This window comes from Diceros bicornis, chromosome 1 (genome assembly GCF_020826845.1).
Source record: "Diceros bicornis minor isolate mBicDic1 chromosome 1, mDicBic1.mat.cur, whole genome shotgun sequence".
Taxonomy (NCBI): Eukaryota; Metazoa; Chordata; class Mammalia; order Perissodactyla; family Rhinocerotidae; genus Diceros; species Diceros bicornis.
The window spans coordinates 85,001,573-85,027,444 of record NC_080740.1 but is presented as its reverse complement, the minus strand read 5'-3'; the positions used below and the strand labels follow the sequence as shown (position 1 = coordinate 85,027,444).

Here is a 25,872-nt window from a genome sequence, read left to right as displayed (position 1 = left end):
CTAAAGATGCTATTTTTCAGTCCTTTCTGGCCTGAATTTTTATGTGGCAGCCTTACAGCTACACTAGTTCAAACATTCCCTCAAATGCATATACCTTTGCCTAACAGGAATACACAAGAAACACTGAAATGAGACCCCCTCTAGTTCCCTTTATTCTTTTCACTTCTTTCTCCTTCTTAGCTCCTTTATGGCATTTTCCACTTCCCTAACCAAGTCAGAGCCCAACATCCCAGACTTGGGAATTTTCTACTAGAATGAAAATAAAAGTACAAAAGAAAGGTCTCAAATGGATAAATTAAGACAAAGGACCTCAAATGAACCACATTTTAAACATTTCCCCCACCTGGATTAGACCAACAAGCCCTCAGAGTACTATTACATACTGTTCATAATATTAAAATGCATAGAAAATTTATGGTTCATGAATATATATGAATTCCCATATTTTCTCCAAGGGTAAGACATACAAAAACGAAAAGAGCTACCTTTTTCCCTCTCAAGACTCATGATCAACCTCAGCAGTCTTTTCCTTCATCTAATAAATTTGAAGGGCTCAATTTTAGAAATGATAATACCCACAATAATTTAATGATAAACCAATCCTGCTGTCCTGCGTTCATCTACGTCTAACAGTCTTTGAAGAAGTAGACTTTGAGTGCAAAAAGAACTAGGCCAGAAATAGCGACAAGACCTGACTGTTTAAAAACAAAAGGCAGCAAAAAAGTAAGACTAATAATAGTGTCTACCTCATAGGTTTGTTTGGAGGATTAAATAAGTTACAGCTATGTACCTTCTGGCACACAGTATATACTATAAAGGCTAACTGTTTATTATTAATATTACCTAATAATATTGTAATGGGCAGAACTGTATCCCCCTAAAAATATGCCCAAGTCCTAATCCCCAGTACCTTAGAATGTGACCTTATTTGGAAATAGGGTCTTTGCAAATCCTTAAGTTAAAGGTCTCAAGATGAGATCATCCGGATTTAAGGTGGGCTCTAAATCCAATGACTCATTAGAGAAAGGAGAGAGACATCTGAAATACAGAGACACAAAGAAGAAGGTCATGTGAAAGAGGAAGCAGAGATTGGAGTGAGGCATCTATACAAGACAAGGAACACCAAGGACTGCCAGCAGCCATCAGAAACTAGAAGAAAGGCTTGAAACGGTTTCTTCCTCAAGGCCTCTAGAAAGGAACTGACGGGGTTCAGGGCAGGCTACTCTAAGATGTGCCACTCTGGTATGCAGATTATTTCGAGCTGAAGGCAATAAAGGCTCAGAAGACTCTGAAAGAAACTTTGACCTCCTCCTCCACTAGCTGCCTAAAAGGATTTAAGATAGAAGGTCTGTCCCCAGGACAGACCAACACCATAGGTAACTCTGGGCATGGATAGACTGCCAGGGTCCTTGCTAAGCCCATTCTTATCAAAGTTCTGTTTACCACACATTTACATTTGTAAGGGAAATCTCCATTTGTAAAAGTATCTCCCTCTCTGTACTGGGAAGAAGGGGAGAGGACCTCATCTCTAGAAACTTATCAGTGTGGAAGGTGAGGCCTTAAATCTGCATAATAACCTTACTCTTGTTTACTCTGCTTTTCTGGTAATCTCTCATAACTGACTCCCCCACTCCCAACATCCTTCTTTATCTTTAGCTGAAGATGAGAACCTCTGCCATTTTGTCGAGTTACCCAGTCTTTCCTGGGTCTCTCCCATGTATACATGTTATAAAGCTTTGTTTGATTTTCTCCTGTTATTCCATCTCATGTCAATTTAATTCATACCCCAGTGACAAAGAACGCAGAGTGGGTAGAGGACAGTCTTCCTCCCCTGATTCTGGCGAACTGGACGGGATAAAAAATTCACTGGCTGGATGCTCTTCGCTCCTAGACTACTGCAGCTGAGAGGTCCTGGACCCTGGACAAGAGCCAGCAGGAGGCAATAGTTCTTACCATGTCAGTCTCCTGGATCTCTGCCTACAGGGTCCAGTGGAAGCAAGAGTGGTGAGTTTTTTTTCTTTTCTAAATTTAGATTAGCAGGAGAAAATATTGGTGAAGCTAGCTTCTCAGACTCAATGACTCTAGGATTTGTTTGAGTGTTCACTGGTTAAGTAGGTCCTTTTCCTCCCAGAGATAGTATTTTTCCTTGTCTCTGTCTTTTTTTGTCATTTGTCATAAGATACAGGCATCTCTATGAGCCTGTTGTATGGGGTCTGGCTTTGTGACCTCGTTGGTCTCCGCCACCCAGAGGATACAGGTACCGGCGTGCATCTTGGCGGCCAGTCGAGTAGACTGGAGTTCTGGGACACACTCTTTGTCCAGCTGTGTCTGCTCTCAGGGGTTTGTCATAAGGGATCCCATTTGCCTTCATAAAGGGCCTTTGTCATCTCAACCTTCGTTGCTTGCTATGCTTTCTTATTTTTGGGAGTGAATTCTCTGGATCTCTTTTGGGCACACCTCCTGAGGCCATAGTTAAAGCTTTGGTATGAGTCACTGTTAAGATCCTACTTGTCAAGGCAGCCAGGCGATGGATCATTTAAATAGGGAAAACTTATAAACTGAGGAAAAAATTTTTTTGTGAGAACTCTCATCATAACTGTTTTATTGGTACATACGAAAAGGTCAAATTTTAAAAAAAAAAAAGGGAAAAAAAATAATGACTAGCCTTAAGACCCTGACTCAGGTTACAATTAAATTGACAAAATGTAAAAGTGTTTGTGATGTGTACTTAAAGTAACTTCCAAAGTCTCTTTGGTAACTTGAAACTTTGAAGTTTTCTAGGTTACTGATAAAAATTTATTGAGTATTTAGATCATTTTCAAATAAGATATTAGACATTAATTATTAAATATAAGTTTATCTACTTTTGGCTTATTACAGAAAAACTAAAAGGTGTTTTCTCTCTAAAGATTGTACTATAAAGTAACATGTTCCTAGAAATTAGGAAAAGTGTTTATAAACTTGTCAAGCCACAGAATGCTAATGTAAACGACAGTTTATAATTGCTTACTTAGTTTTTACTTAAAAATTAAGGTTTTTAAGGGTTAAAAAAATTCTAATATGTGATGAAAGATACTAAACATTAAGGAAAATATGTTTGTATACATACAAGGAAAATATGTTTGTATATATACAAGGAAAGTAAGGTATGTTTTCAGTAAAGAAAGTATAAAAAATGGAAATATTTGTTCTGTTAAGAAAGATAAACTTGTCCCAAAGTACTAGGAGGAAAAAAGAAAGGCATGGGATATATTCTGAATGTAAAAAGAAAGTTATAGGGTTGTTGAAGAGGAACCTTGAAGACAGTTTTATGCATGGTCAGGTTGGCTAAGATTAGAATAAATTTAATTAAGTGAATAAGTTTTAATATCAGAAGCTGGTACAAAAATCAGAATTTGGTTTTCTCTTTCTCTCTTTTTTTTTATTTTTATTTTATTTATTTTTTTTGTGAGGAAGATCAGCCCTGAGCTAACATCCATGCTAACCCTCCTCTTTTTGCTGAGGAAGACCGGTTCTGAGCTAACATCTATTGCCAATCCTCCTCCTTTTTTTCCCCAAAGCCCCAGTATACAGTTGTACATCATAGTTGCACATCCTACTAGTTGCTGTATGTGGGATGCTGCCTCAGCATGGCCGGAGAAGCGGTGCGTTGGTGTGCGCCCAGGATCCGAACCCGGGCTGTCAGTAGCAGAGCGTGCGCACTTAACCACTAAGCCAGGGGGCCAGCCCTCTCTTTCTCTTAAAAGGGATAATTTTCTTAAACTCTTAGTCTGCTCTTGATATAAAAGATTTTTCTTTCCCTTTGAGTAAGTCTACCTAAAAGACAGAAAAACTATGTTTTCTTAAAATAATTTCCGACGTTCAAAAAGACTTAGGTCTCTCTATTAAGATTTTTTGGACTGTTTTAACTCTCTTTTTGCCCTTGACTGTTTCTGTCGTTACTCTGATTGAATGGATAACTAAGCATTGTTTCGCAGTGAGCGTTGTTTCCTATTTGATCAGTGTTTTCAAACCTTTGAAATTTTTGACAAGCTTCTGCCCCAAAAAATATTCAAATCCTGAATGAAGTCTTTCTTTTAACCTGGAAGAAGAAAAAAAAAAGTTTTTTTCCTTTGAGAATTTTCAGAGGTCCCCTGGGACTTCTCAAAGAAATTTGTTCTCTTCCTACAAGGAGAAAGATACTAAACTTATTAGGCTATTTGGTATGTTAAATTACATGGGAAGCATTGTCAAATAAGTGATGATAAACCTTCTTAGGTGGTATTATGTGGCTAAATGTTACTGATGTAAGTGTTCTAAAAATTATTCCTAGAATTCTGATCTGATCTGTCCTGGTTATCAGTCATAATTCTAGATATTATCTTCAAGTATTTATGTCACAGAAATAACCAAGTTTCTTTGTCAATTGTCATTTTTAAGTCTTTTGGCGTTTACAGACAGTTACTGTTTTACTCTGAAGTTTTTGCAAATGTTTTCATCTTCAGAGGGATTCATGAAAAGGACTCTGACATTTACTCTGGAATACAGGTTTCTGACAAATTTTCAGATCATAAAACTGAACTAGGTAAGAAATTACAGAACTCTAATGGAGAAACTGACTTCATGAAAATGCTAACAAGATTAAGATCAAGAGTCGATTGGGGGCCAGCCCAGTGGCGTAACAGTTAAGTCGCATGCTGCTTCGGCAGCCAGGGGTTCGCAGGTTCGGATCCCAGGCATGGACTGACGCACCACTTATCAAGCCATGCTGTGGAGGCGTCCCACATAAAGCAGAGGAAGATGGGCACGGCTGTTAGCCCAGGGCCAATCTTTCTCAGCAAAAAGAGGAGGATTGCCAATGGATGTTAGCTCAGGGCTAATCTTCCTCACAAAATAAAAAAAGATCAAGAGCCAATTACACAGAAGTGAATGAACTGATGAGGATGATTATAATTTTTATGACTTGTTTGAAATATTGTTGATTTTTTAAATGTTTTGTTTTTTAAGATTCAAGGAAAACTTTCTTTTCTCTTAAGCTAACTATGACTTTTAGCAATTTGGTAAATTACACTTTTGTAAAGAGAACTGAAACATTTATCTTTTTCTCTCTACCTGATCCCTCCAGAATTTGGAAACTCTTAGTAAGTGAATATTCTTATTTCATGGCAATATAGTTATCTGCATAAGTTCAATAAGGATATGTTCTCCTTATAACAGGACACAACTGGAAACACTGGTTATATTACCAAGGCTTTGACTGGAATGTCATATTTTGAGAGAAACATACAGACTCAGATATGACAAGACAGCTCTTGAGGAATAAAGGTTGACTTTCTGGAATAAAGCCACTTGGAAGTACTGGCCTGATATCTTGTTTACAGAAGTTCCAAGCAATCTTACCCAGGTAAGGAATGTCACTTATCTGGCAGGTGTAAAGAACCTCAATATTTTGGGGGACCTCAAGAAGAGAGAAATTCACCCAAATCTGTAGGTATTGCAGGTGAAGTCTGATGACAAAATCCTTGTCTTGGCTTCCCTGGCCTCGAGAGGCCTTCGAAGTTCAATCTGAGATTCCTTATAAAAAATTCCAGCAAAGCAGATTTAAAAGAGCCTATATGATCAGTTGCTATTCTTGCTTTACTCATGTAAATAATTGGACCAAATTTATTGAAACTAGCCTTATTTTGCAAACTAGTCTTAATTTGGCCATCTTTGGTAAAAATGATGGTAATTTTAGAGAGAAAAATTATTTCAGTAAAAACTATAATACACATTTGTGGATATTAGATTCTAGTTCTGTTGATTGTCTTTGAGGTTTTTGTTTTCTACCTGTAAACTGGACTGGATCCTGAATTCTACCAGTCTCCTGAAATATCTGGCTACAAATCTCCAAACTAACGTTTTCAATTTTCCCATCATTTTCATTTGGAATCATTGAGAACTGGATCTGCACTTTTTCCTGAAACCCTGTAAACTGAAGCGGGACAACTTGATATAAACTTTGTAGAGATCACCAGGATAGCAAGCCTGTTGCTGTGTAAGCCACTCAAAAGGGTACCTGAACACTCGATGACATCATCAGAGACATTTTAAGCTGTAAAAGATGCTTCAACACTGATATCTAGAAATCTTCTTAACTGGCTGTCCTCTGAGCTCAGAAACTGGTTTATAATTTGCTCCAACCATTAACCTTCTTTTTCTTTTGTTTCCATAGAAATGCTTCTTATTAAATACCTGACTGCGTGCTGCCACAATACAGGCCTAACTTTGGGAGCCCACCTGCATCACCGCCTTCTAAAACAAATTTAACTGGACTGATCTATTATCGGGACTAAGAAATGTGTTCAGTGAGATGGAACAATCTACCACTCAGCCTCTGGACTGAAACTTCTTTAAGCTTCCAAAGGACTGTGAAACTTCCAGGGAAGTTTCAGAGGAGGTAACTGATGGGGTTCAGGGCAGCCCGCCCCAAAATATGCCACTCTGGTATGTGGATTATTTCGAGCTGAAGACAATAAAGGCTCAGAAGACTATGAAAGAAACTTCGATCTCCCCCCCCCCCCCACTAACTGCCTAAAAGGATTTAAGATAGAAGGCCTGTCGCCAGGACAGATCACCACCATAGATAACTCTGGGTATGGATAAACCAGGAGGATCCTTGCTATGCCCATTCCTATCAAAGCTCTGTTTACCAAACATTTACATTTGTAAGAGAAATCTCCATTTGTAAAGGTATCTTCCTCTCTGTACTGGGAAGAAGGGGGGATGACCTCCTCTCTAGAAACTTACCAGTGCAGAAGGCAAGGCCTTAAATCTGCATAATAACCTTACTCTTGTTTACTCTGCTTTTCTGGTAATCTCCCATAACTGATTCCCCCTACCCCCAACATCCTCCTTTGTCTTTATCTGAAGATAGTAGGTAGAGGATAGTCTTCCTCCTCTACAGAACCAACCCTCTCAGCACATTAGTTTCAGACTCCTGGACTCCATAACTGTAAGAGAATAAATTTCAGTTGTTTTAACCCATCCAGTTTGGTAATTTGTTACAAAAGCCCTCGGAAACTAATACAAATATTAATATTAATCAATTGAATGGTACCTAAGTAAACCTATTTGGAAAGATTTTTGAAAAGTTCTGCAAATCATTTTGTCTGTTTTGCCACACTGATTTAGAGAACATCAACATAGGACACGTTTGAGTTATTAGAACTTCTATAAGGCTTAATATCAACATTAGAAGCCCATATAAATAACTAATAGGTGGGTTTGGACATCACCTCACTCCCATAGAGTAACTACTGAATACAAACAGACAGCACCCAACTTCCATAGCCTAGGAGACAATGACATAATCCTGCCTACAGTCTACATAAGCATCTTCCAAGTTATTCTGGACTCATTTCTGGCCTTTGCACTTGACATACAATTAACCCCTAAATGATGTGACTTCTTTCTATACAGTAATTCCCACACATGTATCCATCAACATGTAAATGCTGAGTAAAAGAAGCCAGACAAAACGAGTATATACTGTATGGTTCCATAGTAACAGAAAGCAGATCAGCAGTTTCTGGCTGGGGAGGAAGGAGAGCAGAACAGCATAGGGGAGCAGCAAGGAGGGATTACAAAGGGGCATAAGGAAACTTTTGGGAGTGACAGATATGTTCATTATCTTGATTTCAGTGATGGTTTCATGGGTACATACACATGTCAAAACTCATGCACACTGACAAATAATAAACTGCATAGTTTAAATATGTGCAGTTTATTGTTTGTCAATTATACTTCGATAAAGCTGGGGAAAAAAAGAATGAAGGCTTTTGTTCTAGGGAAAAAATGTTCTGTAATAATAAATAAATCAATGAACCACAAAAATCCCACTTCAATTGAATTTAAAACTCTTTTCAATTACTTCCCTGTATCTTTCCTGCCTTCTGGAATTAAGCTTCTTGATTACCATTAATAGAGAATGGCTTCATCTTGAAGTTATTCATTTCCCACAAACTCTTTGTTTCTTCCTCCCTTTACTACCTTTTCCTGAGCATACCGTAGGCTTTTTCCTGGGCCTCTTAGAACTTTTCCTTCTACAATGAACTGAGTAGTATTTGTTTTAGTGCTTTATAGTTCACAAAAGTATTTCCATCTTTTACTTTTCAAACCAATCCTGAAAAGCAGACTCCTGCATAGTACCTATTTTTAGCACACTCATTTTACAGACAAAAAAACTGAGGCTGAGAGATCAAATGTCGCTCAAGATCAAACATAGAGTAAATGGTCAATTTTGAGCCAAATACCTGGAGGAGGTGATGTCTCCTCACCACCCTGCCATCTTGCCACCTTTTACTTTAGTCATCATCTACCTGCAGATGATGTCCTAGTCCATACTTTCTACTCTGTCTGTTCACCATCTTTCTATTTGTCTACAAATTTCTTCCTCTTGGAAATCCAGAAAGATGCTGAAAACAACCCCAAAATGTCAGAAACTGAAGTGAACATATTTCCCACAGACTTCCACTTCAAGTGTCCCTTTGTTTTCAGGGGTTCCAGAGATCTAGACCAGAATCTAGATTTACAACCTTGATGCTATCTTTGCCTCTTCCTTCTCCTTAGTCCCTCCCGTATAGTTGTATAGTTAAGAGTTTGGCCCTGCCCAAAGACAAGTCTGGCCTTTGCCCTCAGATTCTGGGAGATAATGTATGTCATACTGATAGGAGTGTTTTTGTTCGGGACACACACACACACACACACACACACACACACACACACACACACCCCAAACCCCATAGTCTTAAATTGGGGGCTGGCGACACCAGAAAGACCAACCAGGTGTTTTAGGGTGGATACTTTGCATAACATGGTATCAGTCAACCTCAAGACTGACATCAATCACGTGAGCAATAAGTCAATCATGACTATGTAATGAAGTCATGAAGTCCCAATAAAAACTCCAGAACTCAAAGTTCAGGTGAGCTTCCCTGGTTTGCAATACTCAGTGCATATTGCCACACACATATATGCTGGGAGAGTAACACGTCCTGAGGACAATAAAAGCTTTGTTTGAGAACCCTCCCAGGCTCCACCCTACGCATCTCTTCTTTTAATCAATTTTAATCTGTGTACTTTCTCAGTAATAAACTGCAACCATGAGTATAATAGCTTTCAGTGAATGCTGTGAGTCCTTCTGATAAACTATCAAACCTGAGGGTGGTTCTAGGGAACCCCCAAACATGCAGCTGGTGTCAGAAGTGAGGGCAATCTTGTAAACTGTGCCCACAAACCTCGCAGTTTGGCTAATTTCAGGTACATACCTAATGTGTCACAAAGTCCTACCAATTCTTTTTAAATAAGGACTCAGACTCAACACCTCTACCATAGACAGTAGAGTAAGAGAACAATATTTTCTAACTGTGGCCTCTAGGGCCCTGGATTTCTTCTGGGGCTTCTTTGGAAATGAGAGCGGAAGCTTTGGAATCCACCACTTACTTATTAAATGACCTCAAGCAAATTATTTAACCTTTCTAAATCTCACTTTTGAAACCACCGGTAGAATACCCACCTTCCAAAATAATTGTGAAGATTAAGATACAAAAGATGAGAGAAAGGTTAATCCAGTGCCTGGCACACAGCAGATCCACAACAAATTGTAAATGATCTCTTCAATTGCTGATAATTATAAACCACCACACTGGCCTTCTGTCTATAGTTTCTCCCATTTAAGTATATATTGCCAGGATGATCTTTCCCAAACCCCGTTTTCACCACATTACCATCGTGTTCAAATATAACAGATCACAATCACATCCAGAACGAATCAAGTATCCTGGCTGGGTATTAAGAAACATAGCTATAGTCTCTGATTCTAGAACAATCCTGGGAGCAAAAAACATGGACCAACTGGATCCCCTAATATTATCTATTGATTCTCATCAAGGTCCGTCCCTCTGTTCTATCTCAAGTGCCTACATCTTACTTGTTCCCAGCTCTATCTTTCCTCACACTGCACACTCCCACCCCCAATCTGGACAGTCTGCTCTCAGATAATCCAGATCCATTACTTCCTTTGGGGCAGAATATCCTAACTCACAGCTTCCTAACAAGAATGCATGTGCCTTGAATAGGTTATAGGTATGCCTGGGATATTGATCCCCTTGCCCTCCAGGCAGCCAGGCTTTCGGCAGTGAGCAGTTTACATCAACGAACTACACAATTACCTTTTTTTATGTATGCCATGATGCGAAAAAGATTGTGGAGCAGTGCCTTAACCTCACCTCACACAAATCTGCTTCTTTACTCAACATCTTAATGGCATCATTTCTGACTAGCTACCCCGTTGGGTAGGTGACAGTAAGATACTGGTATGAAAGAATATACGAGTTATTAGGCCTAACTCTGTAGCCTTCGGCAAGTCACAACTGTTGTAAGACTCAGTGTCTTCAGGAATAAAATGTATATCATGTACATATATGCACACCTCTCAAGTTAGCTGTGGGGCTCAAACTCTACAATGAGCATGTGAAAATTCAAAATGCTAGGTACCAGTTATTATTAATAAATGCTCCTTGAGTTAACTGGGTAACAATATGATCCCATATGCTGAAAATAATTCAAACTGAGAAGTTTCAGACCTTTTTTCTGGCCCCCCAAAACTGTGTGATCTTTTATTTGTCCAACTCCACTTTTAAGTTGTTCACAGCTGCTGTGAAAAACCAATATGGGTAGTTTGGGCATTAGCAGCTAATTTTTCCAACACTCTACCTAAATATGAAGAAGTCTTCCACAATTGAGTGATTTACTATTACGCATCATCTTTCGGAAGCCTGAAAACGTTCCAAACTTCCACCATTGTTTTTAATTTACCCTCAAGATTTACATCTGAACTATGAATATCTGATTACCTACTTAACAATCCCTTGGTCCTCCCTGAGATTCTTCCTGTGAAAATTTCCCAGAGGGCATATTTACTAAAGTGGTAATAAATAACACTATTTTGACCTGGAGACCATTAGAAATAGCAAGGAGTCAAAAGGTAATGTGTGGGGCTCACTACTTCATGGTCTCTAATGTCCTGGAGCAGTCAATTATCTGAGGGGAGAGCGGCTGGTTGGAAAGACAAGCTCCTTTGGAAGAATCAATAAACAAGGAATGAGCCAGTGTGACCACAGGGTTTCCAAAGAAGTCTACAAAGGGAATGTGACACTTAGACAAACTGTCACATTATGAAATTGCCTACCCCTCCAAGGTCATCTCCCGCCATCCACAGCCTCCCCTGCTCTGTTCTCTTTTATACGAACCCTATGCTTCAGCCAGACCGAACCTCCTGCAGTGTGCCATGTTCTTCCACAATTCTTGGCCTTGGCTCACACTGTCCTCTTCCCTCTATACCCTTCCCTTTCTCTTCACCTGGCCAACTTCTACAATTGTTTCAAGGCCCACTAGACTACAAGTTCCCTGAGAGTAGAAATCACAAAGTTTTGCAAGAGCTGTCTTCAGTGCCTAGAAAAGTAGGAACTCAATAAATAAGTGGACGAATGAAAGCTCAAAGAAGCTCAAAGCAACTCGTCTGAGAAGCATAGCAGCTCTGCCTCACTCCTTCCCCCCCACACACACAAACACGGCTGACTGCTCCTTTTCAATGTCCCTGTGCTATCCTGTGATTAATTCTATCATATCATTTTTCACATGAACTGTAATCATCTGTGAATTCTACGAGGGCAGGGTTAGTAGGATGGTATAATCCTTTATGCTAGAACTTTGCACAGTGCTTGAGACACAGTGAGGGGCTCAATAAAGGTTGGTTGAGTGAATAACTGGCTGCATGTGCCAGTGCAGCCCGAGACTACGTGAGCCAGCCTGCCCGCCTGCTCCAGCACGCGTCGCAGCCTTCCCATCTCCGCGCTCCCCGCGCGCCCTGCCCCCGGCCCTCCTCCAATGAGGCTGCTGCGGAGCCCTTCTTCGCAACTCCCCACGGAGACAGCCCCTGCCCGCTCCGGCCAATTCAAGTCCAACTGCCGCCGCCGCTCCGGTGGTCGACCCAGGCCCCTCCGAGCTCCGTCCCGGGTGGAGGCGGACAACCGCGCCGCGGCCGGCGACGCGGCGGGAAGGCTGGTCCGGCCCGGCGGGCTCCCACCTGCCTGGGCGCCGCCAAGCCGCCCTTCGCGCCGTGCCGCGGCGCCGGGGAGGCGGGCTCCCGCCCGGCCGGTCCTCGGCATCCGCACCTCGCCTGGGGGGCGAGCTCCCAGCCTGACCGCGGCCCCTCCACCCGCAGCCTCCTCTGGCCCGGGGTGTGCAGCCCAGGCCAGTGCCCGGGTCACCCACCGGCGGGAGGCTGGGGCTCCGGGGCTCCCCCCACGGCCTCCGCCGCCGTCCTCGGCCCTCAGTCTCCAAACCCCTGCGTCCGGCCGGCTTCCCGGGGCTGCGGAAAAGGGGCACGCGGCGCAGAGCTCACTGACCTGGAAGTGCAGCGCCATCTTCCCGAGAGGCGGCGCCGGCCGGCGGCCCCGAGCGCCCGAGGGGAGGGAACAGAGGCGGGCGCCGCGGAGGCACCAGCTGCCCGCGGGGTCCCTGTGCCGCTTGCTCGCTCGCTAATCGCCTCACCCGCGCCGTCTCCGCGTTCGAAGCGCAGGACGGGGCGGGGCCTGAGGGGGCGGGGGCCTGAGGGGGCGGGGCGACGGAGGCGGCCGCGCGGGGCGGGTCCGACAGGGGCGGGGCCTGGGGGCCAGGAATCTCAACCGTCCCCTGCACTCAAGTTTCAACGGCTGCTACCTCAGGTGGATCGTCACCTCTGACCTCTGTTCTTTGACACAACCACCACAACCCAACTGTCAGCCATGACCTCTGACTCCTTTATCTCCCACAGACTCTCTTGACCCCTAACCCTTACAGCACAACTACTGTCCAAGGCTTCTGACTCTCCCATCTCCACAACTTTTCCTGTCCCCTAACACCCACTTGCCATGACACAATCAGCCATAACCTTTGACTCCTACATGCCAACTGCTCTCCTTGATCCCTGACTCCCAGAGCCCAACTTCCTTTTTTTAACTTTATTTCGATTAAAATTATACTAGCAGTGTCTACGTGGTGTTAAGTTGTAAAATTCTAGCTCACCTCTTACTTCTTGTCTATATTTCATTTAACATGAACTTATGTGTTACACCAAATGATTCCACTGGAGTGAGAATTTCTTTGACTGGTAGGTCAAAGTCACTCCTTTCTGATGCTCTTCATTTCTTCTTTGAAGTTTGATGCTTCCATTTGCAGTCATTGTCCTCTAGTGTGAAAATTCCTTATAGCATGGGTTTACTAGCAACAAGTTCTCTCAGCTTTTGTTAACATGAAAACATCTTTATTTCACTTACATTTTTAAAGAATAGTTTTGCTGGGTATAGAATTCTATTTTGGCTGTTAAACTTTTTTTTTCCAGCATTTGAAAAATGTCTTTCCCTTGATTTCTGGTTGCCATTGTTTCTGTTGAGAAGTTAGCCATAAGTCTGTTACTTCTTTGAAGGTAATATGGTAATATGTCTGTCATCATTGTTCTCCCCACCCCCCCTCATGCTTTAAAATGTTTCTCTTTCTTTTTGGTCTTCAGCAGTTTGAATGAATGTGATGTAATTGTGTGTGTGTGTGTGTGTGTGTGTGTGTGTGTGTGTGTGATCCTCTTGGGATTCATAAGACTTCTTAAATATGAAATCTGTATTTTTTATCAGTGTTTGAAAATTCTCAGAATTTTTTAAATATTGCTTCTGTGCCTTTCTCTCTCTCTTCTCCTCCTAGAACTCCAATTACATGTATGTTAGAACCTTTTTGAGTATTCCGTATGTCTCTTACACTCTTTTATGTACTTTTTATCTTTTTTTCTCATTATACTTTAATCTGCATATTTTTTTTTACTGACCTGTCACCCATTCAGTGGAAACTCTGTTCTGCTATGTCTGAGCTGCTATACAACCCCTCTATTGAATTCTTAATTTTAGTTATAATGTGTTCTGTTCCAGCATTTTCATTTGACTCCTCCCCTTCCATTCTTTAAATAAATTCCAAGGCTCTGGTGAAATTCTTTATCTTTCCTTTATTTTCTTGAACATTTTAATCATATTATTTAAAGCCCCTATCTGATAACTCCAATAACTGAATCACCTGTGGGTCCTCCTGGTTTTTGGTATTTGCTCCTATTTTTTTAAGAATGCCTCATAATTTCTTATTGAATGTCAGACAGTATGGAAGAAAAATTGTAGAGGCTGTGGATGATATCAGCTTTCTCCAGAGAGGGTTAAGTTTTCTTATTATAGTAGGCACATAGAATACCAGTGGATCACCTTCATTACAGTGAGGCTTGGTTTTAGGCTTTTAAATTCTGGTTTATTTCAGTTTCACCCTTATTCCTAGGTCATGGTCCTCTAGATCTTACATCTAAAAGCCTGGGATGTTTACCAAGACCCCTCCACCTTGTGGGGCTTGAACTCTAATCCCAGTCTCCCCAACTCTGTGCAGCTGCTAAAATCTCTGTTCAACTCTTTTGGTGCTGTTGTTCTGCTTAGTTTCTTAAAGTCTCTCCTTGTGCATGTGCATCTTAAGAATTGACTGACGATTTGAGGGGAATTTGTACACAGATTTTGGGGCTCACATCTTTGTAGTTTCCTCCTCTCTAGAATTTTGTCCCTCAAATCCCTGCTGCTTTGGTTCCCAAACTCCCGTCTTTGTTCCTAGCATATTGAGATTGCTGCTGTCTATTTAGCTCTGTTACCCTTTGTGCCAATTGGAAACTACTCTGGGATGTTGGGAGGGTAGGGCAGCTGAGGTAATGTGGATCGTACCCTTAGTGCTTTCACGCTATCCAAGGATTGAAGCTAATCAAGTCCTGCCTTTACTAGTTGTTCTCTAGTATCTTCAAGCAGTTGTTAAATATATACATTTGTCATGTGTGTGTATGTGTGTATAGTTCTTAATATATGTTAAATTATTGTTAAATATATAGTTATTTATTTATATAGTTGTTATATACATGATATATGTAATGTAGTTGTATATTTACATACACAAATATATATATATTTGTCCTGTTTTTATAATTGTTTTCAGTCAGAGGTCTAATCCAGCATAAGCTATTCCATTATGACCAAACTATATGCATCTTCCATTCTTCTCCCTTGATTTTCATAGCTCAACCACAGCCCATGAATCTTCATCCTCACAGCTCACCTCCTAAACTTTAAAATCTTCAATATCCTCATCCTGCCATTTTTGACTCCTATATCCCAAACTTTTTGATTTCTATGTTCTAACTTCTATTTCCATGACCCAAGACTTGATATCCAATCTCATTTGTGATTCCCACATCCCAGCATTTCTGACTCCCACATCCCAAGCACCAATGTCGATTTCTGACCTCCCAATTGCATCTGCCCCATGGTACGCCATTATTTTAACTGCCTATTCCCTTTGCCTAACTTCTAGATCCCAACCATATTTTAAAGCTCTTGTTTTAAAGTAGCATATCTATTACCTCTGATTTTAGGTCATTAGGGGAGAAATAATTACTTGAGATTTGATCATGTGGCTTTTTTTCCACTCCAGAATATCCCTGGCACAAATATAAGGTTGTGATAAGAAGAGCAGCTGACCATTCTGTGGATTTACCATGTAATTCTGGAAATGAGAAGCCAATTTGAGTGACCACTTAAGATTTCTGTTTTCAATTAACTCTCCATTCTATGATTTTCTATCAACAAAATATGCATACAACTCCATATCTTTTTTGCCAATTAATAAAATTTAAGATAGAATTATGTCACTACATCTATTAAAATTAGCACAGAAGATGCTCCAGGATGTCAAATAATTCATTTCTATCACAAAACTCAATTAAAGGAGGGACATTTAGAGCCCTTAGGAATTGCAAAATTATCTTCTTTTATGTCAACTAGCTTTCTAAAAAAGACAGATGGATCTTTGATCTTTGTATCTTTTCAGGGGATTCAATTAACGTTTGTAAATCTGGTACCTTAGGAAACTCACCGAACATCTTTGAGTTTTGGTTTGTTATTTCTAAGATCAGGATAGCAGTATGTCTATAAATCAAAAATCACTTACTAGCTGGTAAACTTGGTGAAGTTACTTAACCTCTCCATACCTTCATTTCCTCATCTGTAAAATGGAGACTAATAGTACCTATCTCGTAGGTTGCTATGATGATTAAGTGAGTTAATATATACGAAGTACTTAGTGTCTGGCAAATAATAAGTGCTACATAAATACTAATTATTGTTATCAAACAAATTCAAATCATTCTCTGAATATAATATTTAAAATGATATTTTTAATGGAAGGGGATTATAATTTTAATCAGAGTAAATTATCTAGACTTTTTTAGTTTGTTAATTTACAGTCAAGCTAGATATTTCTTTATTGTCCCTCCTACCCCACCCAGCTCTTCTATCCTGGAGAATTTTGAAAGGCTGTGACATTACCTACAGTAACAGCATTTCTATTTCATGTTTCCATAAATTGTGGGAGTGAAACTTCAAAAGATTCAACTAAAATTCTCACTTTATCAATACTTAAAATCTAAAACCTATGATCAATTATTTACTTTAGTAGCACATATAAACAAAATATAGGAGACATTAGTACACATTTCCGTTAACTTATTCTACAAATGTAATTTTATTAAATATGTTTTGTAAGATTGCTTCATACCTCAGTAAATTTTGAGAATCCAGCAGAGGGCAGGCAGGTGAGAGAAATAGGAGGAGAATGCATCCAAAAAATTCAAATTTACATAAAACCCCTCCAAAACACAACACTTGCAGAAAATATTTACCTGTGTATATTTCTTTCATGTTGGTTGATTTCAACTATATTTTTGTTTTGTCAAGTCATTAACCTTAAACTCCATTTATTTAAATATGCAATGTGAAACTAGACTAACAAAAAAAAATTCTCTACTGGTGATATGGATATCACAATGTAGATTATTACATTTATACTAAAAACTATACATACTTTTTCTTTCAATGATTTCACACTTTTAGCATACTGGCATTAATAAAGGTATATTGCCATGTATTAATAATGCCATTATTTTCACAAATAAAAATTAAGTAATATTTCTCATTCTTTACATTGCCTTATATTACTTGCATATTAGTTCCTCCACATAATAATAAATACTTTAAGGCATTGATTATGTAAGCAAGATAATAATATTATGTTAATATGTATCCTTAAAGTTACTGCTAAACAGGATCATGATAAAATGTCAGCTGACATGCAATGCTATTGGATAAATAAAGCAGTATAACCTTTCTGAAAAGCAATTTTGCAATATCCATGAAGAACCTTGAAAATCTTCATCAACTTTGTCCAATTTCTAGAAAGTGATTCTAAGAAAATAACCTAAATTGCAAAAAAAAAGTTTTCTATGTGAAGATATTTATTACAGCATGATTTATAATAGGGAAAAGCTGAAAAGGTTAAGTAAATTATGGTACAGCACATGACAGAATCCTATACACTCATTAGGAATTATATTTATGGAAAGTTTTGTAAAAACATGGAAAACGCTGTTATAAAGTTTAGTGTAAAGGCAAAATGGAACAATATATCATTTCAATCAAATGAAAACAGGGAGTAGAAAAAAATGAATACAATAGAACACAAACAAACATTAACAGTGCTATCTTATGAATGGTAAAACTAACAGGTGATTTTTTTTCTTCTTCGTAATGTTTCTGTATTTTCAAGATTTTCTGAAATGCACATTATTCATTTTTATAATCAGAGAAAAACTTATGGTGTAATGAAAAATCAGACTTAAAAGATTACTGTCAATGTTCATTAAAGTGCTCATTGAAGGAGTACTTATTAAAGAGGTGCTGATGGGAGGGATGTTATATGTGGGGGAAAAGCCCAGTTAGAAGCTGAAGTTGACCAGACAGGTACTGTTGCCACAAATCTCTTTTAGAATAAGGCCAAGTGTTTGTCTGCGTGTGTGTGTGATTTTTAAAAATGATATAGCCTTAAACTGAAATGGAGAATATAAAATGTGGAAACTCTAGGGGAATAGGGCAGAAAAAAAGAGCTATCACCAGTCATAGCCCATTAATGCACATCGCTATTTCCCAGAAATAGACATGTCCCCATTTCAAGTACTTTCTTCTAAAAGATTTCTATAAAATACATTTAGGTCTTACCAATGAGACTAATACTGTCTACTTATTTTTAGAGTAAAATTAATTTGGGCTAGAATATAAAACTAGGTCCCTCACATACTAATATTACTTTGAGCAGGCAAAAGCTATACCACTTCTTAGAACCTAAGTCCTTTCCTTAAGGGTCAACATTTTCCTTTTGCTAAGAGTTATGTTTTAAATATACCGTGAGGGTACCCAGCTTACCAGACAAGTCTCTTATTATAAGGAAAAATGAAAGAGCCTAAGAATAGCTCAAGGAAAACCAAGTCATCAACTTTCTTCTTTCTCCTTTCTTCTTCTGCCTCCCATCTCCCCTGCCCCAGCATACAGTCACGCCATCCCCGAGATTAGGTTATGTCACACTGAGGAGCTTGGGGGGAGATCAATCAGTAATGATGCCGATATTAAGTTCTTTTCAATTGCAGCAACTTTTTTTTTTTTTTGGTGAGGAAGATCAGCCCTGAGCTAACATCCATGCCAATCCTCCTCTTTTTGCTGAGGAAGAGTGGCCCTGGGCTAACATCCATGCCTATCTTCCTCCACTTTATATGGGACGCTGCCACAGCATGGCTTGACAAGCGGTGCATCGGTGTGCACCCGAGCTCTGAACCCCGGCCGCCAGCAGCAGAGCGTGCACTTAACCACTATGCCATGGGGCCGGCCCCTGCAGCAACTTATTTTTAAGGAGTATGTCTATTATTTTCTCCTGATTATAGAAGAAATCCATGATTTTCGTATAAAATGAATGGTACAAAATTATGTAAAATCAAAAGTAAAAATTACCAAGAATGGCAGCCCCTCAAAAAAAACCTATCTTAATATAGCAGTATCTGTCCTTCCATGTCTCTGTCTCTGCACATACACACGTGGGCAAAATTTTTCTCTTTCATACAAATGAGATCATGCTATAATACTGTGTTGTACCTTGCTTTTTCTGCTTAACAATATATTTTAGAGGTCTTTCACTGTCAGTATTATAGATCTACCTCATTTCTATTTAAGAACACCATCATATTTCACGGTATGTATATACCATGATTTATTTATCAATCCTCTACTGAGAGAAATTTAGATTTGTCTGATCTTTTTCCCTATAATAAATAAAGAATAGAAGAGCCATGTTAAGTGAACTATTAGTATTCTCTATAATTAGGAGAGGCAGAAAAGACAAAATTTTGCCCTCAGGGTTTATACAAAAACTGCTTCTAAAAAAGTTTTGCCAGGTTGACTTATATATAAGTTGACCATATAGTTTATTGTTCAGCCAGGACACTTTTGAGAGTACAAGGGGGAGCTATTAATGCATACTCTGGGCTAGTCCTAAAGCCATCTGGTAGGGTGGAGCAAGGTCCACACCAGCTGTGGCAAAAGGAGGTTGGGGGAGCCACTGTGGGCCAAGCAGGGTGAAGAGGACTTCTGCGTAGGAGTGCTGGTTAGCAACGGTATCAGAACCTGAATGCGGTGAGGAGAGTATCCACCCATGAGAGTGGTCCTTCTTGGGGTGTCAGAGACTAAGCAGGGGAGGAGGGTGTAGCAGAGTTTTGGCCTATTGTGGGGTTTTAGGGCCTAACGTGTGTGGAGGGTATCCAGACGTTGAGGGCAGGAAGAGAGGCACAGTGCAGGATTTTGGAGCTGAACAGGCCTGAGAAAGGCATCAATGCAGGGGTTGAGGAGGGGCTTGCTAGGTGTGGGGAGTCAGAGCCTGAGCAAGGTGAGGAGGGTGTTCATGTGGAATAGTGCCCTGATAAGGGGTGTCAGAGCCCAAGTAGGGGAAGAGGATATCCACGCAGGGGAGGAGTTGGCAATGGACTTGGGAAACTGGTTACGTACTGGGGACTCAATGAAATCAATAAATATATTAAGAAAATGGAAGCCAGATTTCTCACTGTGGGAGAAAGGAGTTACAAATATGTAAAGGGAGAAAAGTAGAATGAACCCTGGAGTGTTGGACTAGAATTAGACGTATCAGTGAAAATTCATAGTTTTCAATATATAGAGATAGATACAGAAATAAATTTAGGTGTGTGTGTGTGTGCCTACATATATGCCCTACTGAGAGTGTCTGAGATCAGTAACACCTAAACAGCAATAAGCACACCTAATGTCCAGAATTTGGTGTCTAAATACTATTTTCCACAGACAGGAACCAAGATTCCTTGGAGAAATGGCTGATTCCAAGTTGAAGCATGTAAGTGCAAGATAAGTCTGGAACATCTTGGGGTGCCAGAAGTAAAGAAATCCTCAAAGAATGAAGGGGGCATGTCAAAAGAGCCATCTTGAAGGGGCTCCCACCTGCCAAATCTAGGAAAATTTGGGTATGAAAATAAATAATGATAGTAATAGATTATAACTCATTGAATAAATTAAGAAACTTTAATAACACACTAATATTAGTCCATACTAATATAAGTAAATAAATGAATAAATTGAAAATTTGATGAAGAACGAAATATTTACAGTCTCACAATTGTTCCTCACAAAATACATATTAATTACAAAGCAAAAAGGAGTCTCTTTTCAGCACAAAAGTCTGTCATCCACCACCTTAAATTGAGTAATTAATGTGGATAACATTAGCAATGGGACAAATCTGAATCATGTGACATTTGACAGAATGCAATAAGAAGAACGCAGCACCACCTCTGAGATAGTCTTGCACAAGATGCATATTCTGAATCAATCGTGAGGACACATCAGACAAATTCAAACTGAGAGACATACATTCTACAAAATAACTGACCTGTAATCTTCGCAAGTGCCAAGGTGATGAACGTCAAGGAAAAGAGGAACTGTATCCAACTAAGAAAATTAAAGAGACATAATAATTAAATACAATGCATGATTGCGAACTGGATTGTTCTGCAATAAAAGACTTTTTTGGGATACTTGGTAAAACGAATTAAATCTGAGGATTAGAAGACAGTAATGTATCAATGTTAATTTCCTGATTTCATAGTTTTGTTGTAGTTATGTAAGAGAATGCCCTTATTTGTAGGAAATACACACTGATATGTTTGGAGATAAAATAATTGTGCTTTTTACAATTGATGTGTGTTTTAGATTTGAAGAAATTCAGTCAATGACGATTTTTATTATCCTTGAAATGTCAGTTAAATAGTTGCCACTCATCTGTCAGTAGCCACGCTGTGGCTGCAGCTCATACAGAACTAGATGGACTTACACCTAAAATATATGACTACATACTGGGGCTTTGGGGAGAAAAAAAAGAAAAAAAGAGAGAGAGGAAGATTGGCAACAGATGTTAGCTCAGAGCAAATCTTTCCTGACAAAAAAATAAATAAATAAAAGGAGACTGTGGCTGAGTAAAGCATCGGTCACTTTGCCTAAGAAGAGAGGTCACACAACAATGATGCTAAAAACAGCGTTGAACCACTCTTTCGGCCAATATATAGTGGGCCACTCCATGTAGTAATACTAAAAACCTTCTCTGGAGAGACCCACTTACAAAGTGATCGGAGGATCTGTCTGGCCAGTGGTTCCTACTTTTAGATGATTTACCAGAACCAGAATGTTTGAAACTAGAAAAGAATATATGGCATTTCCAAAGGCCCAGATCATTTGAATATGGGCTATACCAGAGACACTTCACAAGGGGGCTAGCTTAGGCTTGGTACCTTCAGCAATGGCCCAGCATTGGTCATTTTGTACATGAACCCTTTGCATGTTCCTGGCACTGGACATTTCATACACAGGCCCTCTTGGACTACCTCACCTGCAAGCAGCCTGGTAATAACCATTTTCAAAAGAGACACCAGAATTTTGAAAGTGGACCAGGCCAAGGCATATCTTTTTTTTTTTTTTTAAAGATTTTATTTATTTATTTTTTCCCCCCAAAGCCCCAGTAGATAGTTGTACGTCATAGTTGCACAGCCTTCTAGTTGCTGTATGTGGGACGCAGCCTCAGCATGACTGGAGATGCGGCGCGTCGGTGCGCGCCCGGGATCCGAACCTGGGCTGCCAGCAGCGGGGCGCGAGCACTTAACCGCTAAGCCATGGGGCCGGCCCCCAAGGCATATCTTAAATGATCTATACTAATCAAGCTTTCCATCCCTGTCTTTCCACTGCTCTACATCCCTCCCCAAACACATACTTGGACAATCTACTTAAAAACTGGGATGATGTATGCCGTGTTACAACTGTGTCTGCTGCAGCGTCAATTGTACGTGGATTAATCTGAGTCATTTCTCAAACTGGTTAACTGACTCCTGATCTTTTGCTGATGGTTGTCTGTAGGTGATTTTTTGCAAACAATATCCAGTTGCAAATGATTTTATTCATTCTTAGAATATGCAAAGATTTCATACTAAACTATCTCTCTGTGAAATAGAGCGTTAGATTCATTTAAAATTTTAATCTTCTTTAGTGCATAAATCATGCTCTCAGCCTCTTTTACTTCCTCCATACTGCCTATCACAAAGTTGAGCACAGAGAAATGCTTATGGTATCATTTGATTATTCTTATCAATTGAAGTGATGTGTGATCATCATATGAATAAGACAGGCTCTTAAGTTGAGAGAATACTACTAAAAACTAGATCCTAATTGGTCTGCAAAGAGTGATTATATTTAAAATTTTCACAGAAAATTCAACTTTCAAAACTGTTGTTGTAATTATACAAGTAAATATAGGTGATATTTTATGTGAAATGTCTATATTCTCATATAAATTTGTTTCTTTTCTCAAAGTCACTGGATTCATATTCTTCCTCTTCTCCAATGTAGTCTCCATAATCTGTATTATTCTTTGTGATTTGATCCCACACAGAAATTTGATATGGAAATGAAGAACCTATTCAGGCAACAAATTAGAGGTTATATAAGTGAAAGACACAATGTTGGCCTGAGAGTAGACCTCTCAGTACTATACCTACCCACACCCCACTATCTCTTTATCTCTGTTATTTAACAGTGGACTGAGTGTTTGTGTCCCCCTCAAAATTAATATGTTGAATTCTAACCCCCAACGTGACTGTATTTGGAGATAGGGCCTATGAGGAGGTGATAAAGGTTAAATGCGGTCGTAAGAGTATGGCCCTAATCCGATAGGACAGGTGCCCTTAAAAGAAAAAAAAGAGACACCAGAGCTTTCTCTCTCCCTGCCATGTGAAGACACAATGAGAAGAGGGCCATCTACAAACCAGGAAGAGAGCCCTATTCTAGAAACTGAACCCTGCCAGAACTTGATCTTGGACTTTCCAGTTTCCAGAACTGTGAGGAAACCAATTTCTATTGTTTAAGCCACGCAGTCTGTGGCATTTTGTCATAGCAGCCCAAGCAGACTAAGACACCCCGGTTCCACCCTTCCTCCCCAAAACACAGCCCCCCCCTAGAATTCAACTAGACCCATGCTTGTATTACTTTATATTATTACTAGGTCTCGCAAAGCATTTTAAGAAAATATGCCCCAGATATAATGATATTGTTTATTTTTATTTAATATACAAAGAATCTAAGACCTAAGAAAGTAGTCAAGTTTTACTCTGCCTTTTCAGCTTTAGAATCTATTAAGGACCTTATTCATCTTATAGCTGAAAGTTTGTATCCTTTTACCAACCTGTCCCTATACCACCACCCCACAGGCCCCTGGCAACCACTTTTCTACCCTGTTTCTGTGAGTTTGACATTTTTTTTTTTAGATTCTTCATATAAGTGATAACATGCAGTATTTGTCTTTCTCTGTCTGGCTTATGTTGCTTAGTATAATGCCCTCAAAATCCATCCATGTTGTAGAAAATGATAGGATTTCCTTCTTTCTCATGGTTGAATGATATTCTTTTATATATCTATCTATCTATCTATATATAGATAGATAGATAGATATATCACATCTTCTTTATCCATTCATCTATGGATAGACATTTAGGTTGTTTCCATATCTTGGCTATTGTGAATAATGCTGCAGTGAACATATGAACATGAGAGTGCAGATGTCTCTTCAATATCCTATCATTTTCTTTGGATATATATCCAGAAGTGGGATTGCTGGATCATACAGTAGTTGTATTTTTAATTTTTTGAGGAACTATAGTCCATCCTATATTCCATAGTGGCTGCACCAATTTGCATTCCCACAACAGTGTATAAGGGTTCCCTTTTCTCCGCATCCTCGCCAACACTTGTCTCTTGTCTTTTTGGTGATAGCCATTCTGACAGATGTGAGGTGGTATGTCTTTGTGGTTTGCATTTCCCTGATGATTAGTGATATTGAGCACCTTTTCATGTACATGTTGGCAATTTGTGTGTCTTCTTTGGAAAAATGTCTATTCAGTTCCTCTGCTCATTTTTCAATTGGATTTTTTGGGTTTTTTGGCTATTGAGTTGTATGAGTTCTTTATATATTTTGGATTTTAACTCCTTATCATATATATGATTTGTAAATATTTTTTTGCAACCCATAACTTCCCTTTTCATTTTGTTTCCTTTGCTGTGCAGAAGTTTTTAGTTTGATGTAGTCCTACTTATTTACTTTTGCTTTTGTTGCCTTTGCTTTTGGTGTCAAATCCAAAAAGTCATTGCCAAGATCAATGCCAAGCAATTTATCTCCTACATTTTCTTCTAGGAGTTTTATGGTTTCAGGTCTTAAATTTAAGTGTTTATCTATTTTGAGTTGATTTTTGTGTATGGTGTAAGATAGTGATCCAGTTTCATTCTTTTTCATGTGGCTGTCCAGTTTTCCCAAAATCATTTATTGAGACCATCCTTTCCCCTTTGTATATTCTTGATTTCTTTGTACAAAATTAATTGACCATATATGCATGGGTTTATTTCTGGGTTCTCTATTCTATTCTCCTGATTTATGTGTCTGTTTTTATGTCAGTATCATACTATTTAAATTACTATAGTTTTGTAATATAGTTTGAAATCTAGAAGTGTGATACCTCCAGCTTTGTTCTTTCTCAAGGTTGCTTTTGCTATTTGGGATCTTTTGTGGTTCCATACAAATTTAAGGATTGTTTTATCCATTTCTGTGAAAAATGCCATTGGAATTTTGATAGGCATTGCATTGAATCTGTAGATTGCTTTGGGTAGTATGGACATTTTAGCAATATTAATTCTTCCAATCCATGAACATGGAATATGTTTCCATTTATTTGTGTCTTCTCCGATTTCTTTCATCAGTGTTTGATAGTTTTCAGTGTACAGATCTTTAACCTTCTTGTTTAAATTTATTCCTAAGTATTTTATTCTGTTTGATGCTATTATAAATGGGATTGCTTTCTTAACTTCTTTTTCTGATAGTTTGTTATTAGTGTATAGAAATACAACTGATTTTTGTATATTGATTTTGAGTCCTGCAACTATTGGCTTCATTTATTAGTTCTAATAGTTTTTTTGTGGAGTCTTTAGGGTTTTCTGTATATAATATCATTTCATCTGCATGTAGAGACAGTTTTACTTCTTCCTTTCTGATTTGGATACGTTTTATTTCTTTTTCTTGCCTAATTGCTCTGGCTAGGACTTCCAGTACTATGTTGAATAAAAGTGGACTTAAGTGGGCATCTTTGTTTTGTTTCTGATTGTAGAGGAAAAGCTTTCAGCTTTTCACCATTGAGTATGATGTTAGCTGTAGGTTTGTCATACACGGCTTTTATTATGTTGATGTACATTCCTTCTATGCCTAGTTTGTTGAGATTTTTTTATCATGAAAGTATGTTGAATATTGTCAAATGCTTTTCCT

General features: G+C 39.1%; 1 protein-coding gene and 1 long non-coding RNA gene across 8 annotated transcripts in view; one reads left to right on the top strand and one right to left on the bottom strand.

Moving 5' to 3' along the window:
• Positions 1-12,520, bottom strand: part of RANBP17 (RAN binding protein 17) — a 344,596-nt gene extending 332,076 nt beyond the window's left edge. For 2 of the 4 annotated variants that reach the window (XM_058545811.1, XM_058545813.1), the window contains exon 1: positions 12,429-12,519. In XM_058545811.1, coding sequence (XP_058401794.1) covers positions 12,429-12,446 — 18 coding nt within the window. In that variant the 5' untranslated portion in view covers positions 12,447-12,519. Of the gene's footprint in view, positions 1-12,428 lie in introns of all 4 variants that reach the window. The other 2 variants (XM_058545803.1, XM_058545816.1) reach the window with 2 other exon arrangements.
• Positions 1,061-6,532, top strand: LOC131408784 (uncharacterized). Of its 4 annotated transcripts, none has more exons than XR_009220814.1 (4): positions 1,061-1,346; positions 1,791-2,004; positions 5,197-5,383; positions 6,194-6,532. It is a non-coding gene; the product is annotated as an uncharacterized LOC131408784 (long non-coding RNA). The 4 variants fall into 4 exon arrangements; XR_009220812.1 differs by lacking the exon at positions 1,061-1,346 and adding an exon at positions 1,375-1,551; XR_009220813.1 differs by lacking the exon at positions 1,061-1,346 and having other exon boundaries at positions 1,375-2,004; positions 6,239-6,532.
• Positions 12,521-25,872: the final 13,352 nt, after the last annotated feature.